This window comes from Tympanuchus pallidicinctus, unplaced genomic scaffold, assembly GCF_026119805.1.
Source record: "Tympanuchus pallidicinctus isolate F22 unplaced genomic scaffold, pur_lepc_1.0 scaffold18, whole genome shotgun sequence".
Lineage (NCBI taxonomy): Eukaryota > Metazoa > Chordata > Aves > Galliformes > Phasianidae > Tympanuchus > Tympanuchus pallidicinctus.
The window spans coordinates 8081884-8104856 of NW_026294699.1; the positions used below are offsets into that span (position 1 = coordinate 8081884).

General features: G+C 49.9%; 1 protein-coding gene across 1 annotated transcript in view; it reads right to left on the bottom strand.

The window, feature by feature from the left end:
- Positions 1-573: 573 nt before the first annotated feature.
- HS3ST4 (heparan sulfate-glucosamine 3-sulfotransferase 4) overlaps positions 574-22973 on the bottom strand; it is a 45073-nt gene continuing 22673 nt past the window's right edge. Inside the window, exon 2 of the mRNA XM_052680540.1 lies at positions 574-3567. Within this exon, the coding sequence (XP_052536500.1) occupies positions 2931-3567 (637 nt within the window). The 3' untranslated portion in view covers positions 574-2930. The remainder of the gene's footprint in view (positions 3568-22973) is intronic.

Here is a 22973-nt window from a genome sequence, read left to right on the forward strand (position 1 = left end):
TAATTTTGTTGATAAAAGTTTTCTAGCGGTTTTATCAGATGACACAAGAAGGCCGTGCTGCAAAATAGCTCCTTTTTTTTCAAGCGAGCAGGAAATTGTGCACACAAAATAGGATTGAAAAAAATTTCCCCCTAATTTCTTTGCCTGGCAGCCAGCCCTCTCCCTGCTTTCATTACAAACTGCTTTATCCTCCATCAGCAGCGAGGGAAACCACCCACGTGCAGCTGAGGGATCCGTGCCCCCATGACCTTGGCAATGCCTCCTGAGCAGGGAGAGCAGCGAGTGTGCAGGGGGGGCAGCCCCCAGTGCAGGGACATCCACAGGAACACCCCCTGCCCACAGGGACACCCCACTGCAGGGCTGCAGCTGGGGCTTTCTGCTGCCTGCTCAACACTGAGCGGTCTGCACCTGCAGGGGCCGTGCAGTCCTGGGGCCTGGCTTACTGGGGGGGGTTTCACAGCTGGGGTCTCCCCAGGCTCAGTGTGGGTCTGAGGAGGAAGAGAGCACAGAAATGCAGCTGCTACACCGTTTTATTGTTTAGTGCTGCGGGTTCCAGTGTGTGGTTGGAGATGTTCACACTGTGTAGTACAGAGGGACACGGACAGACAGAGACACGTTTGGGAGGTGGTGAGAGCACAGTGACTGGGGTTCAGAAAAGACCAACAACACTCCATTTTCAGTCTCTGCACCATGCAGCACCAGCCCTCCAGAACAATGAATCACCCGTCTGTGTATAAAATTAAATATAATTTATGCTTTGCTAATTGAAATCAAATACAAAATTCAATTTCCTGTGTATTGTAATGCTGACATTTGAATAGGTTTTTTAAAAAGGTATTATTAACCTGACTCTCTCTTTTGGCAGGCCGCTCTCTGGCCAAACAACTCCTCTGTCAAAGCTCCACGTTGGCGATGCAGACGCACGCGTTTGGGGCACAGAGCAGCCACGTCTCAGTCAGCAGAGCACAGCCCCACAGCCTGACCCCTCAGTGCCACGTGTGCTCCCAGCCTTGGGCTCGAGGTTGTGGCTGGTATAAAAAATAAAACTCTGCAAATATGGCAAAAAGTGTGGACCAGGAGGGTGGCAGGACGCGAGTGTGGGTCTCCTGGAGAGTCCAGGTGTTGTCACGGAGGAGATGTGTGATGCAGTGCCCCAGACCTTGTCCTCCTGCTGAGTGCTCACACTGTGTGGCACTGGGGCAGCCCACGCTCGGAAGAAGGTATGACATTTTAACAGCATGTGACACACCATGAGGTTATTCCTATTACATACTTCCAATTATCACACAATAATTTGGGGGTCTGAGGATCAGTAAAAAACTGTTATGCCAGGACAGGAGCTGCTTTGAAACCTAATCCAGAACGATGGAAGCTGATGTAACTTCAGCAGGGAGCTGCTCAGCACAGAGCTGTGCTGTACCCCTACACAGTGCAATTTTCAGAATGAATCCAGCTCTTTCTTCTCCCGGTCCAAGGCACCAGCACTGCCTTTAGTGTAATGACCCACATGACAGACCATGAAACCCAGAGCAGGTTCAGCTTTTTAGCTAATGAAACACTGTTTTCATTTGGTTAGTTGGATCAGTGGGGTTTTCTTCCCACCATAATCAGAACTGAGTCCTGGTCCTCCCAAAGCCACCTCACACTGCATCTCTGCTACTCCTGTGAGGCACTGGGAGCTGTGCAGCAGCCGCAGTACTACAGGAGGACAGGAGCAACACTTGTGCTAGAAATCACCCGTACAAGGGGAGCAATAGCTCTTCACTTTTCTTTTGCTCTCTCTCTTCCTGTTTTTCTCTCGATAATGGTCAGGAAAGCAGCAGCTGTTTCCAAGTGCTGCTGCCTTGCTCTCCGCCGGTCCCAGCACGCAGCTCTCAGCGCACTGCTGAGGATTCAGTTAAGATATGGGTTTGTTCCATAGCTTCTACCAGGATTTGCAAATTTGGCTGAGCGTATGACTCGGTCATTTCCACTAGAACACACACATATGTTTGTGGAGCAGTGCTCACCCTGGGAATTAATTGCTTTTTTGTAACGGATTTGAAGTGAAGACAAAGGCTGCTTTGGGACTTCGCACAGCCCGTTGGCAGCAGCCAGCAGCAGGAGCAGGTCCACGAGGTGCACATGAGCCACAATACCAGGGCCACGGTGGGAAAGCTGTCCCCATGGCCGGGATCCCATGGAGAGTGCCCGGCCCCCAGGCAGTGCCCAAGACCTGCAGTGAGGCCTTGGGATGTGGGGGGAAGGCCCCGATTCTGGTCTCACTGAGCAGCCCTATAAATTAGAAAGGTTCTCTCCCCATACATCAGAACGGTTCTCTTCCATCAGTGGAGCAACGGTCACCAGTGAGAGGAGAATCGCGCCCAGGATTTGTGGCACTTGGTAAATACGAGTTTTAGTGCAACAAGTAACTGGAACATCTGGTGCAAATTATGTTTCTGTACAGAGTTCCTTTGCAGCATAACTGGCTTTATTCCTTCCACATACAAATGCCAAGGTGCTTGTGAATGCACGGCCTGAATTCACCAGATCTCATGCTGCTGCGTGAGCAAAACTTTAAGCCAGGGCAGGGGAAATCAGACCTCTTGGTTTGTGGTGCTGCTGGGTTCTGCACACCTCCTGCTGCTGCCTGCGTGGCACAGGGACACGCCATCAGCAGAACGTGGACACGAAGCGCCCATCACCCACACCACACCTTCTCCTCCTGCCCATTCCCTGATCCCTCGGGAGGATAGAGCCCAGGCCAAACACCCTAGAGGTGACACATCACCAAGGTTTCAGAGCTGGCCATGCTGTTCACCTCCAGCTGCAGCCCCAACCACGCGAGTGTTGTGCTTACAAGCCCAAGCCTTCAGCCCTGCATGAGTTCCGGGTCTCTAAGGATGATTCACATCTCAAAAGGAAAGAGCTCTCTTCCCGATTTCTTGGTTCTACTTCTCACTTTCTTCGCGCTCCCACTCGAAATCCTGGCCTGTCATTTGGTAAAACATGACATTGAATGGTTTGTAAAACTTCCGCAGTCTGTGGATGACGTCAGGGTCTATTTTGGGGTGAGTCCGACCCTTGGACTTGCCCAAGCACCGGGGAGCACTGCTGTCCTCCGGCTTCTTTAGACAGGGGAACCCCTTGGTTTTATTAAAATAAAAATGTTTCTCTGTCACAATCCTCTTGAGGCCTAAGAAGTCCTGGACCTTGGCCATCTCCCCAGCTGGGTCTGTGATGAGCCTCTCACCACTGACAAAGAGGATCTGGGAGAGGGGGAAGTACTGCAGCCAGTTCTCCAGGTGCAGAGCGTAGATGCCGATGCGGATGGCGCTCCAGGAAGCGTCAATCAGCCCCAGGGTCCGGTTCTTGAAGGCCAACACCTCAAAGGTGGGGATCTCTGGCTTCTTGGAGAGCGTCTGCGTGTAGTCCGAGATGGCGCGGGTGACTGGGTTGCGAACTACCACGATCAGCTTGGTGTCCTTGGCCATGGAGTGGATGCGCCTGGGGGCCTCGTTGGTCACAAAGTAGCTGGGGGTTTTCTCCATGGTGATCTGGCCTTCCAATGTCTTGGGCATCACGTCCCTGAGCAGAAGCAGAGGGAGGGGGTTAGTAACTGAGGGCGGACACCGGCAGCTCCTCCTGCCCCATGCATGACAATGGGGACACCACTCAACTCATGAGCCTGGGGACCAAAGCGCTTCTGGTTTTGTCCTCCCTCGGACCCCAGATATGGTGGGCACCCGAAGTGTTAAATTAGCCTTGGTAACACATTATACAGTCAATTCGCCATAGGCATGTGTAGACAAAAGTTAATTGACAATAAACCTGTACAATACCTGTCTGTTCAACAAGCCATCTGCTTCCATTTGCTCAATTAAGTCTATTCACTTCAGAGCCTTGTACCAGAGTGGTGCAGTTAGGATTACACAAGACCTTTTTGTTATGATGACATGCTTTTAAATGTCTCAGCTAATAAAACTTAATACAGAGTAAGATCCCCTGCTTCTAGTACAATAATTAAATTTATTTACTATCTTGTGTGTGAGAAAGAATGACTTTTCTTTTATCTCTAATTCACATGCTCTGTCAATAATTAATTGCTGCTGGGTTTTGAGCTTCCTGTGCAAGCACTTTTATTAGCCAAAAGGAATTTGCCTACCGGATAAATTAGCATGTAGCAAGACTTTCCTGGATAGCATATTACCATACTGTAAAATGAAACTGCAACAAGATAGCAGTTATATCTAAGAAAACAAAGAGGTAAATACTTGTCCCAGCTGCCCCCATAGCAAGGCAGAAGACGTGAAGCGATGTCCCTGCTAGAGTGCTGCATCCCCTTCCCAGCCCTGGCAGCTGTCACAGTGTCACTGTGCGAGCATTCAGTACCACGGCGCGTATGCTTAAAGGTTTCACAAGCACAAGGACTGATTGTTTTTTAAGTGTGCTCCAACAATATTTTTTCTTAACCTTTTGAAATACTTGAGCATATGCACACCCACACCAAGTGCAGTTTGTTTAACGTGCTGTTTGCTAATTTGTCCCGAGCACCCTCTGCCTTATGGGGATGCTGGGCATGAGATGCAGTAGGGTGGGAGGATGCAGCAGGAGGGGGGGATAAAGCGGGGGGCGGGGGGGGAGGGAGGATGCAGTCTGGCTGTGTGACCCACTGGATCCTGCAGCACTGAGCAGGTGTGAGGCAGCAGCACAGAAGGAGGTGCTCAGGGTCTTGCAGGATAATCCCATTGCATTCTCACTATTTTTAGTTCAAACATATGCTGAGGAAACAATGTGAATGGCTGCGACTGGTTCAGTGAGAGCACCTTGGGCACCAGCGACCGCAGCGATGCTGACGTCAAGCAGCAGAGCACTCGGAAGCAGTCAGTTCATGGAATTACACAGCTGAGGGCTCCAAGCAGAGCTTTCTGCCAGACGAGGCCCAGACACATATTTCTGTCACTGTGCCTCATGACTGTACCTGCTGAATGCCAGCAGCTGCCCTGTGCCTCATCCCAGCCCACCCCGCCCCTGCAGTGGCATCAACCACAGCAGTGCAACGATGCATCACAAGATGTTTTCCTCTAAGAAAAGCCAGAAGGGATTAACATGAAGCCAGCAGCAGGAGACTGGAGATGCTGCAGAACCAGAGGGTGGCATTCCTAAAGGGATCCAGCACCCAGAGAAACATCCCTGCAGGAAAGGAGAATGGCTCTGGTGTGATGCTACTTCCAGTCTGCAGCCCTCAGGACGGCACCTGCCACTGGCAGCCATGTCAGCAGTACCTGGCAGCAGTTTGCAGCCCAGGGAGATAATAATATTGCTCTGAAAGACCAACGCACTCCCAGAAGAGCCCACACCTGCAGAAGGAGCAGCAGCCAAACGGCACAGGAGTGAATGACTGGGACTGAGCTGGGAGCTGGGAACAGCCTCAGGAACAGGGAGGGGAGCAAGGGGAAGAACTGGAACCAGGGAATAAAGACTCTTCCTGTGACTTTGTCCAGGGTGTTCCAACAACAGATTTCTATTGAACCATTAATTACCAAAATTGATGTGTTGCTATTCTGTTCCTTCCTCAACAAAATAGTTATTTTGTCATCATGTACAGCTAGCAATCTCTCTGTTTCCTCTTTAACTGATTCTATCACAAGTTAACCACAGCTCACTGCTTCTGGCTGTTCTGTATACAGTGCAAATTAACTACAGCTGATCTGGGGGCAACTGGGGTCCACCACCAGGCAGTTGCTGGGAGGTGTCCTTCCTGGGTCCCCTGGCTTGGCACTGGTCACTAATAGAAGTAGCAGTGTGCAGAAGTCCTTCTATGATGCAAATGGACTGCCAGACAGGTAGAGAACACCATTACCCCGTGGTGTTCCATTAACTCAAGACCCATGCACACTTGTTTATGCTTTCTCAGACAGGATAAGTGTTTTCCTATGCAATTGTCTGAGCATACGGAGGGGCCTGCACAGACAGACTTGGCTGCTGTAGGCTCCTCTGAGTCAGACACGCTGGCAGCAAGCAGCAGGCTGTCAAATGTCAAAATGTGGCAATTATGAGATGTTAAAAGCTCTGCTGGCCTGTAAGTGATGTACACTCAGACAATAGTGCTCGAGGGGCCCCCTGCCACCACCTGGTATGACCCTGGTGTGGCAGGGGCAGAGCCCTCCCTGCCACCCCAGTCTGCTCTGCAGCACGGAGCTGTGGGGCCCTGGGGAGCTCCCAGCACTGCTTCACATCGCTCACGGCCGCTTGGCATCTCCACTACAACACAAATCAGTCCGGCCACAACCACTAAATGATTGTTTCAGAGTAATACATCTTTGTATCTGGGCTCCTATCTGACAAGATGCTGTTCTGCAAATGTCTGTGGATGCTGGAACTGAAAGCTCTGAGAAGCAAGAATTGGCTGGGCTCTGCACCCTGCGCTGATGCTGTGCAGCTGGAAAGCAGGGGCTGCTGACAGCAGCTGCACTGCATTTGCTCCAACACCAGCAGCACTCTGCAGCTGCTGCCACATTTACCTGGGCAGCGGGGTCCAGCATGAGATTTGTTTGCTTCATATTACAGAATGCGACTGTTATTTGTGGGTTCTTAGATGACAGTGCTTTACAACAGATGAAAATTAATCTGAATTCAGAGGAAGCACTGCTGCTCTCCTGCACCCACGCTGTCATTCTGGAGCATCCGCTGCCTGTGGCGCTGGGTGCCAGCCAGCAGTAGAGCTCCCCCCCCCCCACCAATGCGACACTGTGGCAAAACCCCTTCATGGGCAGTTCTGTAAACAAGGATTTTGCTTCCCTCTGCTCTGGAGCCAGGAGGGAGCCTTAGTATTATACTTACTTCGCTCTTACTTTAAATTACAGTTTCAATAAACTGTTCCAACAACAACAACAACAAAAAGCCTCTCTGCAGCGAGGATGCTCCAGACAGTACACTGGCAGCAAGTTACAGGGCAAGCACCCCACAGCCCTATAAGGGACCTGCTGCTCTCACTCCTCCCAGAGATCCTCTGGCTGCTGTGTGGCGATGGGCACAAAGTGCATTTGCTGCCCCGTCCCTGATGGTTGGTGGCAAAGGGCAGCTGTAAGCTCTCCTTGCAAAAGGCTGCTGCAGTAATTGTTCTTAACTGCTGCCTTCAGAAAGCTCTTTATTTTCAAAGGATACATTTTATAAATTTGTGAATTTGCATGTTGCCAAAATCCCCTTGTGGTTTATTTAAATCCAGATTATCTTGTTTATTCCTTCAGTCACAGCTGTCATTTATCTCTGTGTAGGCAGCTTGCGCACGATGTTGCAGGTTTCCTGCAATCCCACTCAAAAGGAGTCTTTGTTAACGGTATTTTCATGTTCCCAACAAGAGAAAAAAAGCTCACGGCAGCTCCCAGGGCTCAGAGGACCACAGAGAAGGACATGGACCTGCATGATGCTCTCTGAAGCAGGCAATGGCCAGGGGCTGCCACGGAGCACCTGCACATGGAGCTCATCTCCGCAGCTCCTCTGCACGGAGCAAACATCTGCTTTTGTCTTTCAAAAGACAAACATGAAGTCATTTTCCATTTTATTATTAACACATTCTGGTATAATTGCTTGAGCTGTCAACTGTGACCTGCCAGTAATTCAGCAGGCGTGGGACTTTCAAGGGGAGAACGGCATTGCTACCGAGGGCTGCAGCGCGCATTAAAAGCAGAACCTATTTGCTGTAAGCCCCCAAGTCAAATCTCTTGTTGAATTCGTTCAAACATAAATTTACAGCTGAATTTACATAGGTTTAATGTTTTATAATCTTTTTGGTCTGTGAATCTATATTCAAGACTGAGTGCATTAGCTCAGAAATATTGTGCTTAACACTGAAAATAATTTTAATCTCTCCAAAGTCCAATCCTCTGCACATCACTAAACCTCAGAATCCAATCCCTTCTAATAAGAGACACAAAACTTGCATCTGTCGCTGCCTAATAGATTCATGCTGCTCTAATTCAAATGGCTTGCACATGTGTTTTAATAAAAAACATCCAATGAATTGCATGGCGCTTTCAGAAAAGCGAGTGCCAGCACAGAGGGAAGCAAAACATCCCTGAGAGATGCTCTGTGTCAGCTGCACGGCCTGGGAGCCATTGCAACCCCAATGTGGAAGAATGGGGAGACCTCAGCCCTGCACCAGTAGCTCTGCTCCTGCAGATGTAACACCCAGAAATAAGAAGTGCATGGGACTGTGCTTTTGCAGCAAACGAGCAGCTTTCCTTTGTCCCAGAGTTCACAAAGCCACTTGGAGCCCCTGCAAAGTGTTCTCATGAGGGGCAGTTGGAAAGAGCTCATGTGTGCAAGCCCAAGGATGCTCTCTTCGTGCCAATCACTTCCCCACCAAGCCTCCCCCCAGCACCTCCTGGGCTGTATGTGTTGGAAGCACCCAGGGCATGGCAACACCCCCAGCATCGTTCCCACCACCCATGTGTGCCCACCAAGCCCCCTCCTGCACCACGGCAGCGCAGCGATGGAGAATGGTCTCCGGTTGCCATAACAACGGAGGTGCTAACATCGTGTTGACTAACTGCAAGCCGATCTGATCAGAGAATGGAAGTATCGAGTTGCTATGGTAACCAAAATGCCAAATTTGAAACTGTGTCAATAGCAAAGTTATCAAAGAGGAACCAAACGTAAACAGCGGGGTCAAGGCCCGAGCCAGTGGGCACTGTGTGCTGCTGCCAGGCTGGTGGAGCTGCCCTCGGGGCCATGCCCACACACACAGCACTGCCGGCCCATCCCTGCATCCCTCAGTGGCAGAGGGCAATGGCATTGGAGTGCGGGCTATTTTCAATGCCACGGTTCATTGGCCAGCACAGTCCAGAGCCCAACAGACGCATTGGAAACAAATTTTGTGTCTCTGCAAAACGCAAAATCTTTAATGGCTCATTGGCATGTGCTGGTGTTGGCCTGGATAAGGAGCGACTCCTGAGAGCCCACTATTGATTCTGTCAGGGATTCAGAGGTTTATAGGCATCGCTCGGGATCTCTACAGTGCTTGTACCATCTTAATGGCTCTCACCACCAACAGAACTGAAAGCATCCCCCCGCACACTGAGACGTGGCTGAACCCACTTCAGCCTGGCTCCTCCCGGGGAGGAAATGCTGGGACTATGGGAAAGGGATGCGAACCTCACCCAGGGATGCTCCTCTCCTCCTACCACTGAGCACCAAAATCAGTGGGCAGCTGGCTGAGAGCAGACAAAAATATAAATACACTCTGATTTCACCAGGACCATCTGGCTCATGCATGATAGGCGGGTAAGGACGCTATAATCATGGAGCAGAGAACTAAGCTGATCCATTAAAGTCTTTTAAGCAGAAGCGACTATGGAACCCATATTAATCCAGCAATGCTTTATGAGCATACATCACAAGGTTAGATCCATTCAGTTGCAATTAAAAATAACCCTCACTGTTCAGGCTGGCTTGGATAGCTATTACTGCCTTGTGTTCCTCAAAGACTCTTATGTATATAGATGGTTGATGTGAGCACAATGTAATCTGAAATTATGATCTTAATGCTAAATCTTGCTTTCTTCTGTTCTTTCCTCAAGTGGATCTCCTTGGGGACATGGCTGTTGCCTTGTTCTGAAATCCCTCGCCCGTCTGACAGCATGGCTCACATAGAAATCACAGTGTCAGATGAGCGTTGCCACAATTTCAGTGCCTTCCTATGGCGAGGAGCTGCCCTCCTCACCAGAAGCCATGGTGAACTGCTGTCCCCATGAGCTGCCCGCCTTATAAACACTCATCAACACTCTGCAAGCTGCTGGCAGATGCTTTGCAGAACCACAGCCCTCAGCATCATTCAGCTTTAGCTTTGCAAAACAATCTCAATTCTGCAGGTGAAGATGCGCGTTCAGCACAACATTGTTTTATCAAGGATGAATTCGACCTGATCTCTCCAATTTTCATGTCTGACTTACTGCTGGTCATTGCTCAGTCACAAAGCAGGTAGTGAAGAAGCCTGGAAGCACACATATTGCAAACCCCACTGCAGTCATAACTGTTTTGACTCTCACTGCTGTTCCCTGCAGAAGTGTAGCATTGCTATTCACGGGGAATATGTCAGCATTGTCTATCAGATTTAATTACTGTATTAATCACAGCCGTAGCAAAAAAGAAGCAGCATGAATGCCCCCTCTTGCACATGCCACAAACACAGACTGCTGGAAGAGTGAAGGTGCTGCAACTGCTGGTGATGGATTTCCAAGCCAAGTTTATCTGCTGCAATGGGTCTGGCTCTGTGCTTTCCCTGTTAGGCATGGACTTCTCTTCAATGCAAGTCCCTTTCATGCCACCTCATTTGCTTTATATCATCACACGAGGAAGAGAGAAGACCTGGATGCTGATGATGTTCTTCCCACGGTGGAGAAGGAAAGCAGTGCAGCAGAGCAGCAGCACACAGCAGTGTCACCAGCACTGCAACCCTCTGGGGACCGGGGTGCTCCTCCTCACTGCTGTTCCCCCATCTGCTCAAACCACTCTGAATACTGATGGAACAAAACTGGGAGATCTTTCCTGTTTACCAGAGATGGGCCCTTCCTGAGAAGGAAGATCACAAAAGTAGAACATTAAGATGTATTAATATAGATCTATACACCATGAGGAATTTCATCTTCTGGAAAAATTTACTTCTACCAGGAAAAGATCCTGAAAATAATGGCTGCTTAAGTGCAAGCACTGCTGCTATATCATGCTAAAAGCTTTGCAGGGAAAAAAAAAAAAACACAAAACAGTAAATAAATTGCACTTTTCAGATGTATCTGGATGTTATCCTAACACAGTGCCAGAGTAATAAGAGAGCCATCAACAACTAAAAGGATGGAATTGTTATGGAAGGACAACAAGAGCAGCAATATCTGCAGAAGAGGCTGAATAACAGCAGTGATTGTACGCACCCTGTGCCAAGCTTTGCGCACTGATGAGCCACGTGGAAAGAAGGGCTCCACTCCACTGACACAGAAAGGTTTGACACAAAACAGCTGCCAAATGCTGTCACAGAAGCACCGGGCTTTTCAGAGGCAGGGCAGGAGCATCTAGCTCTGTGTGATTATGGGTTTGATTTCTGGTTTAGGCAAGATGGATCAGTGCAGGTCCAGCAGTACTGAATGCCCTGGCCATGTGGATGGCAGGACATGCTCCTGCATTACAGCGACAACAGATGTGGAAGGGAAGAGCCAGTCCCAAACCCTTGCATTTAAACACTGAGGCCAGACCTCCCCTCTTGCATTAACCTCTCACTTGTTCCAAAACAAACTTTTCACTTGTTAATGTGTGCAGCGAGGCACATGCAGGCACAATGCATCCAGCTTCTGCAGCCAGCACACCTTGTGCTGGTCAGGAGAGAGTTGAGCCCTAGGGCGACTGAGTCCTCCCATAGCACTGCCAAGGATTCTACAGACCTGGGATTGCACTGCTCCCACCCAGGTGCTGCTCTTCTGACCCATGAGAGAGCGATGCCAGCTGGGCTGCTGCAGAGTGCACAGCCATTGATGTGCTCACGTCGATTATTTTGGGGTTTCAGTTCATTTATTATGTATGCAAAAATGATAATACACTGGCATCTGAATGTCTTTTAGGCATACAATATCCTTATTATTCAAAATGTTTTTCCCTCCATAATTGAATGGTTTACCTTATTATTACTTTATGTTAATGACCCGGCATTTCCATTTTTCTATAGGATGCTTAATTGTAAGCAAAGTGCAATCAGAATCAGAGATGCCATCTGTAATTGACAGCACCATAATAACAGCCAGCATCACAGGAACAAAGTACCAAAATAAATGGAAGCAGGGAGAAAGCCGCTTCCAAAAATACTCATGGAGCTGTTCTTGGCCAGGACAGAAAGCCCCGTCCACGCAGCATCTTCTCCCCAAGCAGTGACAGTTTGGGCATTAACGCAGATCGAGTGCTATTTATATCAGTTTGTACATTTAATCAGTTTTTTTGCAGTTTTCAGCGAGATGTGAACTATATCCCTGTCCAAGGCATTTGGTTCAAATCAGCTGAGACAGAGAATAATCAAGATTTATGATTCTCATTCTGACTCGGATCACACAGTCAGTGCGAATGGTGCAGCAGAGCTTCCTCCCCTCACCGAGCGCCGTCCCCACACTGTCCTCACAGCAGCGATGTAACGTCCATCTCGGGACTGTCAGAATGCTGCTGCAGCTCCGACATGGGACACATCCTATTAACCTCCTCTGCAGATGTGCATGGACCCTTCCAAGCAAAGGGTGCCGGAGGGGCACCGCCACCAGGTTAGGGCTTGTTTGGCTGAAATCAATAAAATCACACTTTGCAAAATAAAAGCGGTTTCATCTTGTTCTGCCTCTCAGCACAGCTCCGAGCAGCGAGCAGATTGAATTGTCTGCGGTGCATCTGACCTCCCTCCCAAAAACCAGCTCTGCTGGGAGAGCAGCGCTGCGGGCTCTGCCTGCACTGCTGCTGCCCATAAACCTGCTTGTCCCTCTGTGAGGTGTGTGGGGTGTGCAGCACAGATCCTGAGAAGGGCTCGGGATGCAGCTGCTGGGGCTGCTGGCACTGCCCCCATTTCCAGGCGCTTAGCACTGCCCCAGGAAGCTGGAGCTTGGGCAGCAGCATGGAGCTGTGCTCCGAGCCTTATGGATAAAGGCCATCTCCTCTTGATGGTTCATGAAAACAGAGCACTGTAACCCCGGCAAGCAGAGCTTGGCTGCAGCTGTGGATTCATCCGATGCACAGGGTGACAGCAGTTCTGTCTTGATTGTGGCAGGCAGTGAGTTAGGAAGGGGAGCACGGCTCATCGCACCTCCTGCGGGCTTCAGGGGAGAGGCAGAGAAATAGTCCGGAAGTGAAAATAAATGCTGTTTACTTGCAACACTGGAGTCTCCATGTAGTGACTTTGTCAGCACTGGTGCATGTTAACGTTTTGGTTTCTTCAGGGTTTGCTCAGCCATTTCTTCCAATAGTGTGTACACTGCGTGCAGCGCAGCTCAGGCTTAGCCAGGATTCCTTCTCGAGTTCACACATGCAGTATAACATTCAAGTAGGTGGAAAAACAGACTGAATCCACTCCAGTCAATAGAGTAAACAACGCCTGGTTTGGATAAACAGAATTACCAGTGCTGAAGAGCCCTGGGCAGCACTGCATACTCTGATTAGTATAAATGCTAAATACAAACCAATTAACACTAAGTCTGCTTATCTCATGTCACTTAGTACTAAAATAAAGCCTAACACTAAATACACATATTGATTTAGCCATTAAATCTAGCATCACTCAAAATAACTCATCAAATTATTGAGGGGAAAAAAAGGACATCACCTTAATTTTCAGAAGCTGCTGCATTATGAACAGCACTTAATTGCTCCACCCAGCACCAGGAAGTTACTGCTGATACTGCTGTGGAATGAACCTAGGGGAACCAGAGGCAGAGGTGCCAAGAGCACATCTCTGTGCTGACTTTGCTGCGGAAGCACTTGGCACAGCAGCCTGGTGCTATGCTGGCAGGCTGTAGGTCCAGGAGGCACCCGCTGCCACCATCAGGAGTAGCACTGCTCCTGTGGTGTCAGACACAAACTACGCACATTCATCAGCTCCTCTAAGAAGGAGTTCAGGTCTCACCGTGCCGTCCCAGCAAATGGCACCAACTGCTGGTGACCCCTCGGGTTTGGCCAGCTGTCCCCCTGCAGAGGAGGTTAATAGGATGTGGGAGGCCACGGCTGCCACAGAACCAAGTGAGGAGGACAGGTGAGGGACAGCAGCGTTAATGAGCCGGGAGCAATGCAACAAATGGTTATCGCAGATGTTTGGAGATGTGAATTAAAAATAAATCTCCCCGAGTTCAATATTCCGCCAGTCAGCTCCTTTTTGTAGGTGGAATCTATTAAAAATTATCTTTCTGCTAAAATCATAAAGTATTTTTGACATTTAACAGCTTGCTTCAAGCAAAATAAGTGCAATAAATACACGGGATGGCTAATTGGCTTCGGCACACCCAGCACTCAGCATGGGAACACAGTGCCAGCCCTGCGAGCCCCTGCTCACCTCCATGTGGATGCTCCAGCCCCTCCTGTTAGCACGGCACAGCTGGGGAGGTCCTGGAGCAGAAACAAACATTGCAGCCTTAGAGCAGCAGCAGCAGTGAGGGAGGCACGTGTGCGATTTTGTCTTTTTGCACTCTGTACTTTGAGGTACTTAGTTTGCTGTAAGATGGAGAAGGAACTGCTTGGCTATGTAGTCTTCTCAATAAAAATTAATGCTTTAACAAGAAGCCAAATAGCTACAGCTAATGTACTTCTGAATGAGATCTAAATTTTATTCATAAGCATCAGTGTCAGGACGAAAATAACAGTTTTATGGACACTGTGAGCATAAACAGCTCTGCTGATTCAAAAACAGAAACTGCACTTCTGAATGAATCAACTCATTCATTTGGAACAAAAGCATCGTTTTAAATACATGCCTCAAATGAAAGAGAAAACCAGAGACAATATTCTTCTTGCGAGCCTGCTTCCAAGAAACACACTGCTGAGAAGGGAGCCCAGCTCCTGGCAATGGGGTGGCAGTGGGGAATGTGCTGGGAGAAGAGCAGAGCAATGGGCTGTGATTATTTCAGATAGATTCGCACCATGTTTAGGTGTTTGCACAGACTCCTGAGTATCACTTGTTGAGGAATCAGAGGGAACTTACAGGGAAAAAAAAACGTGGTCATTGTGGACATCACTCCTTGGTATGTGAGAGGATGTGCAGAGCCTCCAGATGTGTGCTCACACATGGATGTGCTGCAAAGACGTCTGCATGCAAGGCTGTATCCATGCAGCTATTGTAAGGGATGAAGCAACCACAGAAAACAAACAAACAAACAAACAAAAACAACTCTGTGTCTCCAGAGGAAAATAATACAGAAGAGACAACCCTATTTCTTGCCAATGTTCACAGTCACTGCTGTACGCAGCCTTTACTCCTTCCCTTCATCAGTGCTGTTGCTGTGCCTGTCCCTGTGCAATTCTGCACCGTGCTGCTCAGCCCTCCCTGCTGCGGTGGCTCCAGGCAGGACTCTGCCATGCTGCAGCTTTGTCCCACCGTGCTCCAATCCATGCTGGGCCTGTGACACGCTGCAGGAAGGGCTCTTGAGAAGCATGGGCAGATTTTGATGGAAATATTGATAGCACACCGATATGCGTTGCTGAACCAACAAAGCAGTCACAAATGCTTCAAAGGCACAAGTTAAAAATAGGGATGGAATTGGAAAATGTGGAGAGCAGTGTAGCTAACAACTCACTGATAAAAGATTTTTAGAAAAATGCATCTTGGAGAATGTGCTCATTACAGACAGGAAAGTCAGAAAGATGTCAGAAAACAGTAGCATAAAGAAAGCTTTGCAGACATGTCTGACAGGATGAGGAGATGACAGCGTTCTGGACTGGTGGCAGCAGCTCAGCCAGCTGCAGTGCCAACCAAAAGCCAAAACCAGGGTGAAAAACACATTCCATATTGAGGGAAATGCAAGTATCTGACCTGAGACGCTCTGAGCTGCATCTGGAACTGCCTGCACAGAGCAGAGGCTAAAGAGGACATGGCTCAGCCGGGCACTGCCTTGCAGCTGGGAAAATGTCTTCAACCCAGTTATTTCTTGTGAGTAGAGACGAACGTCAGATGTGCAGCCTGGAGGTCTGCAGTCTGCTCTCTGGGTTATTTAATGATGTTTTGGGGCTCTTTAAAGACAAACTGAATTCTTTGTTCCTGTTCTGGGAAAACGAGTCAGGGAGTAATTGATCTTTTCCTAACGACCAGGCAGCGGGAGGCAGCTGGTAACAAGGCCTTTGGGTGCCGCATCATGCAGCCCCACTGCAGCCCCAGCCCAAGGAGTCCCAGCCCAGGCCTCACCCCACTGGGGTTTCCCACACAGCAGCTGGTGATGTTGTCCCAGGGACGCTCCTTGCACACAGGCCCAGAACTTCTGGCAGTCATTGAGAGCTCAGGGGCACCTTCCTCTGTGGGGCTGCGAGCCACGCTCCTACCACCGCTGCATTTCCTGTAACTGGGGTAATATATCTGTGGCCACAAATGAAAGATCAATATTTATTTAACATATGCAGTACCCTTTGGAGACCCTTAATTGCAAATTCATCATCATTAACTGACAGTAATTGAACATGCTGAAAGCCACCATCAGGGCTCTCCCTGCAGCAGAGTCCCCGGGGCAGCCGTGCAGCAGAGGGGCCCAGGAATGTGGGATTGGTGGATGGGGTCTGCAGGCTACCAGCACATTGTGATGAGAAGGGAATCATCCTGGGAGCACGCAGGGTGCCCCTAACTGCAACACGGCCCTGCAGCCTTTGGTGGGACACGTTGGTGCTGTAACCACAGTACTGCATCCCACTGAGAAAGGCAGAGCCCTTCTGTGCCATCCCCAGTACTGAGCTGATGCCAGTGCCATCGGCTTCGTCACGAGGGGAATGTGTGCCAAAACTGCAGAGATCTGAACAGAAAGGGACATTTGGAGAGAAGGGGCTGGGTGAATTGGGTGCAGGCTTGCGTGCAGCTCTGGGCACAGGGGGAGAGCAGCATGGGGAGGTGGGGGACATGCAGGTCACTAGCAGAACTGTTCTGGGGACTGCCACCTTTTAGAGGAACTTTCCCATTGACTTTTAATACATTCATAGGATCTCTATTCTGGGGGTTTTGGAGCAGCTCTACCCTGTCTTTCTGTTATAACAGTGATTAAGCAATAAAATGTAACTCTGTCCATGGTGGGGAGTGCAGGAGCATGCAGCTGATCTCCAGTACCAGCAGGCTGTGCAGAGCGAGCTGGCAGGAAGAAATGCAAATTCTCATTCTATAAGGACAACAGAGGCACGAATGCTGACTTTATTAAAATGCAGAATTATTTCAGGTCCCTTTGTTTAGCTCAGAGCCCAGAGGTAATTTATGCACAAGGATGGAGCAGTGAGGCTGTGCTCAGCTGCCTGGTGCTGCCAGCATTCCTTGGCTCACACTCTGGGTCTGAAGGCTTTCCAGAGCTCGAAGGAAGGCTGGGGAGTGCACAGCCTCCTTGCTTGTTGTTGCTGAAGAAGTTTTCCGGTCCCCACAACTCCTACACAAGACTCCTGGGGGCTGGGCCATAAGCACAGAGGCTAATGAAGTGCTCACACAGCAGGAGGCTGCTCTGCTGCTGCTGCTGTACTGCTGCGGCTCTGTCTGAGACCCTACTGCTTGCCCCAGAGCAGCAGCCTGATGGCACCAGGCCATTGCTGCATGGGAGGTATCATCTCTGGAGGCAATGCCTTAGAAAGATGCCTGGGGGGTAAAGGGGCAGGAGACAGCCATCCTCTGCCCCCTCAAGGCTGTGGTGGGATGAGGCTGCGTCCCCCATGGCTGGCACCTGGCTCACGTGCCTTCACATCATGGGATTCACAGCTCCTGAGTGATTGATGGGTTTGGAGACTGGAGCCCGACAACATGGGGCACTGTGAGCTCCTGTCAGAACTGGGGGCTCTGTGCTCCTGTGCTCCTTTGGCCACTGCACTGAAGGAAAGCAGCAGGGGCTGCCAGCAATCCCCTTACCCAGCATGGAGAAGATAATTAGTTTCTTACCATGAAACAATTACCCAGAGGGCTGTGGCCAAGCAGACCACACAGCGAGGTCAGGCTCCTGGATGGCTGCAAGAAAAGCCCATACAGACATCCAAACCCCGGGACACTGTGGGATGCCAGGAGCCTTCCCAGCAGGAGATTGGTGGAGGTGAGGCTTGGGCGTCAGACACGTCCTGCACTGCACACTACCTGAACCAATTGCTAAAGCAAACATAGGCTCCCGGCATTTGTTGACAAGGAGGTTTATTGAGGTGAAGTCTTTGCATCGGGTTATGTGTTCCTGTTTATGAGGAGCTTAAACTATGTCCAAGATTACGCCAGATGAAACCCTTAACTTCCACTGCCATCCGGGAAGTCTCATCTAGGCCGATTTGCATTTCCATCTGCATACTAATGTCACGCTTATAATCAGCAAGAAAACATCCCCAGCTCATTGGTCCAAATGTAAATGTCTGCAATGGAAAGTAAACATGGGAGAAAGCTTCCTGCCATTGTGATGCTCTGAACAAAAGCTCACCCGTGCCTGCACTTACAGGATTTGCTGCATCCTGACTGACAGAACGTTAGGGGCTCTGCCACGTAATCCTGAGATCCGTACATTTGGCATTAGGACGTGCGCTGCCAGGGCTGTGTTTTGAGAATATTACAGTGTGCTTGACACAAAGCCCAGCTTTGCTGAGCCAGGTTTATGATCTGATAAAAGCTAATATAGCCAGGTGTGAGAGGAAGGCAGAGGGCCTGCTATAAACAAGGGACAGGAGCAGGGGAATAAATCTGGGACTTCTGCTTCCATGCAGAAGAGCTGTAGGTTTGAGCTGAAGGATAAGAACCAGGCTCTGCATGACTCCAGGGCATAAATCACAGCCAATCACCGCTTGCATTGATCACCAGCCATCACTGCCTCTGGTAACAGATGCAGCTTTGGGACAGTCAGAAGGAGAACCAAGAGTGCTATAAATGTGTGAAAGGGGGAGGGTGAAAACCAGTCACCCCCTGAAGTGAGGCTATTCTTAGGTGGGTAGATTGGACACAGTTCAGATGAACCCACCTTTACCTTTTAAATCCTTCTCCCCATCACAGCACTGTGGCAGAACCCATGGGAGGGAAGGCTTCCACTGCCGCTGTCTGCAGGGGCCCACGTGGCACCCAGGGCTGCACCACAGCACCCAGTGCCCATCCATGGGGTTGCACCAGGACCACCAGGGCCCTGACCTCAGCTTCACTTCACTAAATCCCACCACTCTCCATTTCTCTGCATTTTGATCTCTTCACCACACACGCTGCCAATTACGATGCTAAATAATCACGTTAATTTCCATCTTCGTTAGCAAACAGCCAATAAAATTTCCTGCACTTGCCAAGAGAAGGAGGGACCCAGCACTGCAGAGATCAAGTGCATCTCTGTGCCTTGGAGAGGGCTCAGTGCACGGAGCCAAGGGAGCACAGCGGGAAGGAGAGGGAGCAGCCCCAAAGCTGCATGGAAGGAAACAACCACGGCCCAGCAGAAAATTAATTCCTTTCCGTGAACAGCTTAATTCAAACCCAGAAAGCACCATGGACACACCACCAGCTCCCTGTCTGATGCACACCCAGCACAGCTCTGGTGCAGAGGCCCCCCCTGGCTCTGTGCCCACCTGGTGCTGGGTGCCATGCACAGAGTGCCCAGGGCTGAGCCTGGCAGCTGCACTGCATTCCCACCAGTCACAAAAACCACAGAGGAAACATCACCCTGATGTACCTGAAAGTTTCCAGAAAGTTTCCAGCAAATTGGGGTTATAATAAAACACAGCTGGGGTCAGCTTGCGCTGTGCCAGAGGCAGACATTGAGTCCAGCCACAGCGCGTGGCATTACAAGGAAATTAATCACTCTTGCTAAGCTCCTTTCCTACCACTGTATTACACAGCCATGCAGCCCTAATTGTGCTTGTTAAGTGGAGTGTCTTTCTCACACTTGGTTCGGGCTGGTGCTATTTCAGATAAGACAGAGTCTGAATCAATTCTGTCTGGCAGGTGATGCACTTCACGTCAGCCCATTCCTGGGGCCTCGGGGCGCTGCTGAATATTTGAAGTGCCCAACTTCTGTGCAGAGAACACAGAGGGAGAGTGCTCCTGCTCAGCAGTGAGGGCGTTTTTTAGCAGATGAATTACCCGCATGTCACTGGTAATTCAAGGATAGGGCTGCTTCCAGGCTCTGCACCTGCCCTGCTGCTATCACTTATCTGCACTGTGCTCCCCATGCAGCTTCTGCTGGGAATTAGCCTGGTGCCAAGGGAAGTTGTTCTCACTGCCAGGGAATGTAAACCCTGACAGTGCCCACTCTTCCACTGGGGCCATCAGATCTGTCTGATTCCCTACCCTCTGGGAGCCTCTGCTTCTGGGTAGATGTACCCTCTTGTTGCTCTGCTTTGCATGGGACAAAGCTATCTGCATGTTCACATCCCAGCATCCCAGGTAATCCCATTAGGTGTTTCTGTGCTATCTGGCCAGTCACAAATACTCCTCTGTAAGGACAAGATGCCTTTGCTGGCTCCAGGTAGCAATGCTCAGCATAGACCTGCAGCCTTGCCATCCCAGCAGCCCAGCAGTGCTGAGCCACAGCTCCGTGTTTCCTCCCATTCCAAGCAGTTTGCTGCGCCCTGCAGCATGCAGTGTTTGCAGAGGAGCAGCCTGGGCTGTGGCACAGGACCCAGGCAGGTGAACAAGGTCTGAGCCGTGCTGCCCTGCTGCAGACATGGGCACCCAGCACAACTCCACTGCAGCTCACTCCTTCTCTGTCAATGAAACCTGGGACAACGTGTCCCTCAATGCGATGCCTTGCTCCACATTACCTCCAGAGAAGGCACTACTCTGGAAGCTGCAGTGCTCTCCTGTGAGTCTACACATTCCTGTATGTTAGCTAGCGTGCAATCAGAAATGCTGTGCTCAGCTTTCTGAATCTCAGCGTCTCTGCCGGGGGCATCTATCACCTCTCTTGGGGGGTTACACTATAACTGTGAGCCTGGGAAAGGTCTGTGCCTGGATTCTGGGACAGGTATGGGAATGCCAAAGAGATTCTTCATCAGCTTCTGACCTCAACACGTGCAGAGAGACGTGCTGCCCCAAGGGAGCAGCAAACTGCTCTGATACAGGGATTAGTCTTTGGAATCCTCATCGGGGAAAAATGTTTGCAGATCTCCGTGTGCCTCCATCTCTGATGAGAGCACACAGCCCAACATGTGCTAACAGGTGCACGCAGGCAGCGCAGCATGCCCAGCCCCTCGCCATGCTGAGCCCATAGCTGTGCCACCTCCCTCTGCCCCACAGCACTGCCCAACGCCAGCCATGCCCTACCTGCATTCCTGGCAGCTTATATGTATCAATCCTCAGTGCATCACAAAGAAAGGCACAGCTCTGCTACGCAAGAGCTTGGTGGCAGCCCACCATTTTGCCACGGATGCTTTAACACAGCACCACTTTGTGCTCCTGATGCTCAGGCTGTCAGCAGCTCCCACACACACCATGCTGCAGGGCTCTCCTCAAACCAGAGCAGCCCCAACACACACACAGGGAGCCACACTCCACACCACTGCTGTGCCCAGTGGTGCTGCTGTGTGCCTTCAGCTCCCAGCAGAGCTCTAGGTTTGCTGCCTGCTCCCAGGAGAGCAGCAGAGAGGAGCTCAAGGGGCTTTCACCCTGCACTGCGAAGGGAAACAGCAACTTTTAAAAAGTCAATTAGCTCTCTGTCAATTAGCTTACACTGGAGTAGGTAATTACCTTATCACTTACGGTACTCCTACACTCAGAGAAGGCAAACATTGCTCCTCCCGTTGCACCACAAATTACTGCCTGGCACTTAACACCCGGCCTCACTGCTGTGCTCCCTCTGGGTTCAGTGCCCTGGTGGGCTGACAAACTGAGCACAGAAACAGTCCCAAGTTCAGGAGCTCCATCTCCAGAGGCAAACAGCTCCTGCAGTGGGCTCTCCTTGCAGCGTGTGCCGTGGAGCAACGCATCACAGGCATCTCTGGACAGAAAATCTCCATAAAATATCTCCATAAAAAGTAAAACAAAATAAAGAGGTTTCACTGTAATCCTATTAATGCATCTTCACACAGGTTGGTATCTCCTGAAGAACACTTCCCATTAAGGAAATCAATTTAGTATTCGACTTTCTTCCTGTGGTGCATATTGAAGTGGGATTTGACAATGATGGAAAACAGATTTGTGTTAAATACTGCCAATAATGTCTCATAGCTCAAGGTTACAGCTTCTTGTGAGCGACAGACGCTCGTAATCCAACACGCTGGAAATACTGCACTCCACTATCAATTATCTGGAGTTATTAGCTTTTAAAATAAACTGCACATCCGGACTCCAGGCCATGTGTTTGTTTTACGTTTCCCTACAGTCGCTTTGCTCTGCTGCATCTCTCCTGGGGTTGCTCCATGCCATGCTTGTGGGCATCCTGCACTGCTCCCAGTGTGGCTCAGACTTCGTGCTCTGGGCCACCAATTTCAGACCTGAATGGAGCTCCAGACATCAAATTTACGGCACACAGGTGATTTATTCAGCCCCTTCTGTTTGGCTGAACACAAATTGCAGGGTTTGGATTTACCCGGTTAGTTGGGAATTTCAAACAACTGTTTTTCTTCCTCCGGTTTCTCAGAAGCCCAGAGCAAAGCAGTTTGCTTTGTGTCCTAAATCCCAGCTTTGATGCTTGACAAAAGCTTCCTTTTCTCCGATAAACAGAAATGAAGCTAAATGTTAATGGGTCCTTTTCATTGTCACTTAGGAAGGCGGTACTGTGGGGGAGTCAGGGGACCCTTCTGAGCATTCTTTTACTTTGAGGCTCAGAAAGCATCAGCTGAAGCAGCCTCTGACCCATGAGCTCCCACTGCCAGGGAGATGCCCAGAGGGAACAGCTGTGGAGCAGCACTGCCCTGGGATCAGCAGGCTGGAAGCAGCCTGGCCTGGCCAGGAGGTGATCACCGCCAGGAGCACATCTGAATCTTCTGCAGAACACAAAGGCATTTATTGGTCCTACAAAACGCAGGGTAATAGTGAGCATTCTTGACTTCTATCAGCATTTTATTAAGCAATTACAGATCTACAGACATTTCTCTTCTATAAAGCGTTCCTGCATCAATGGCAACAGCCTGCAAATATTCTAGAGGCATAAACAGTGTAATTAATCAGGGTGCTGTAATGGCAAGAAATTAACATATGGAAAACACAGACTGAATATTGGAGAAAGTTTGTTGGCAGCAGCCCATGTTAATCAGAGTATTGCAATCCAGGGAAAAGGGGAAACTCAGTGCACGGTCCAGGTCAGAGAGCCCAGCAGGATGCTTATGGGATTGACAACCCAAGATCGGGCTTCCGTCTCTTCGTATCAGTCACT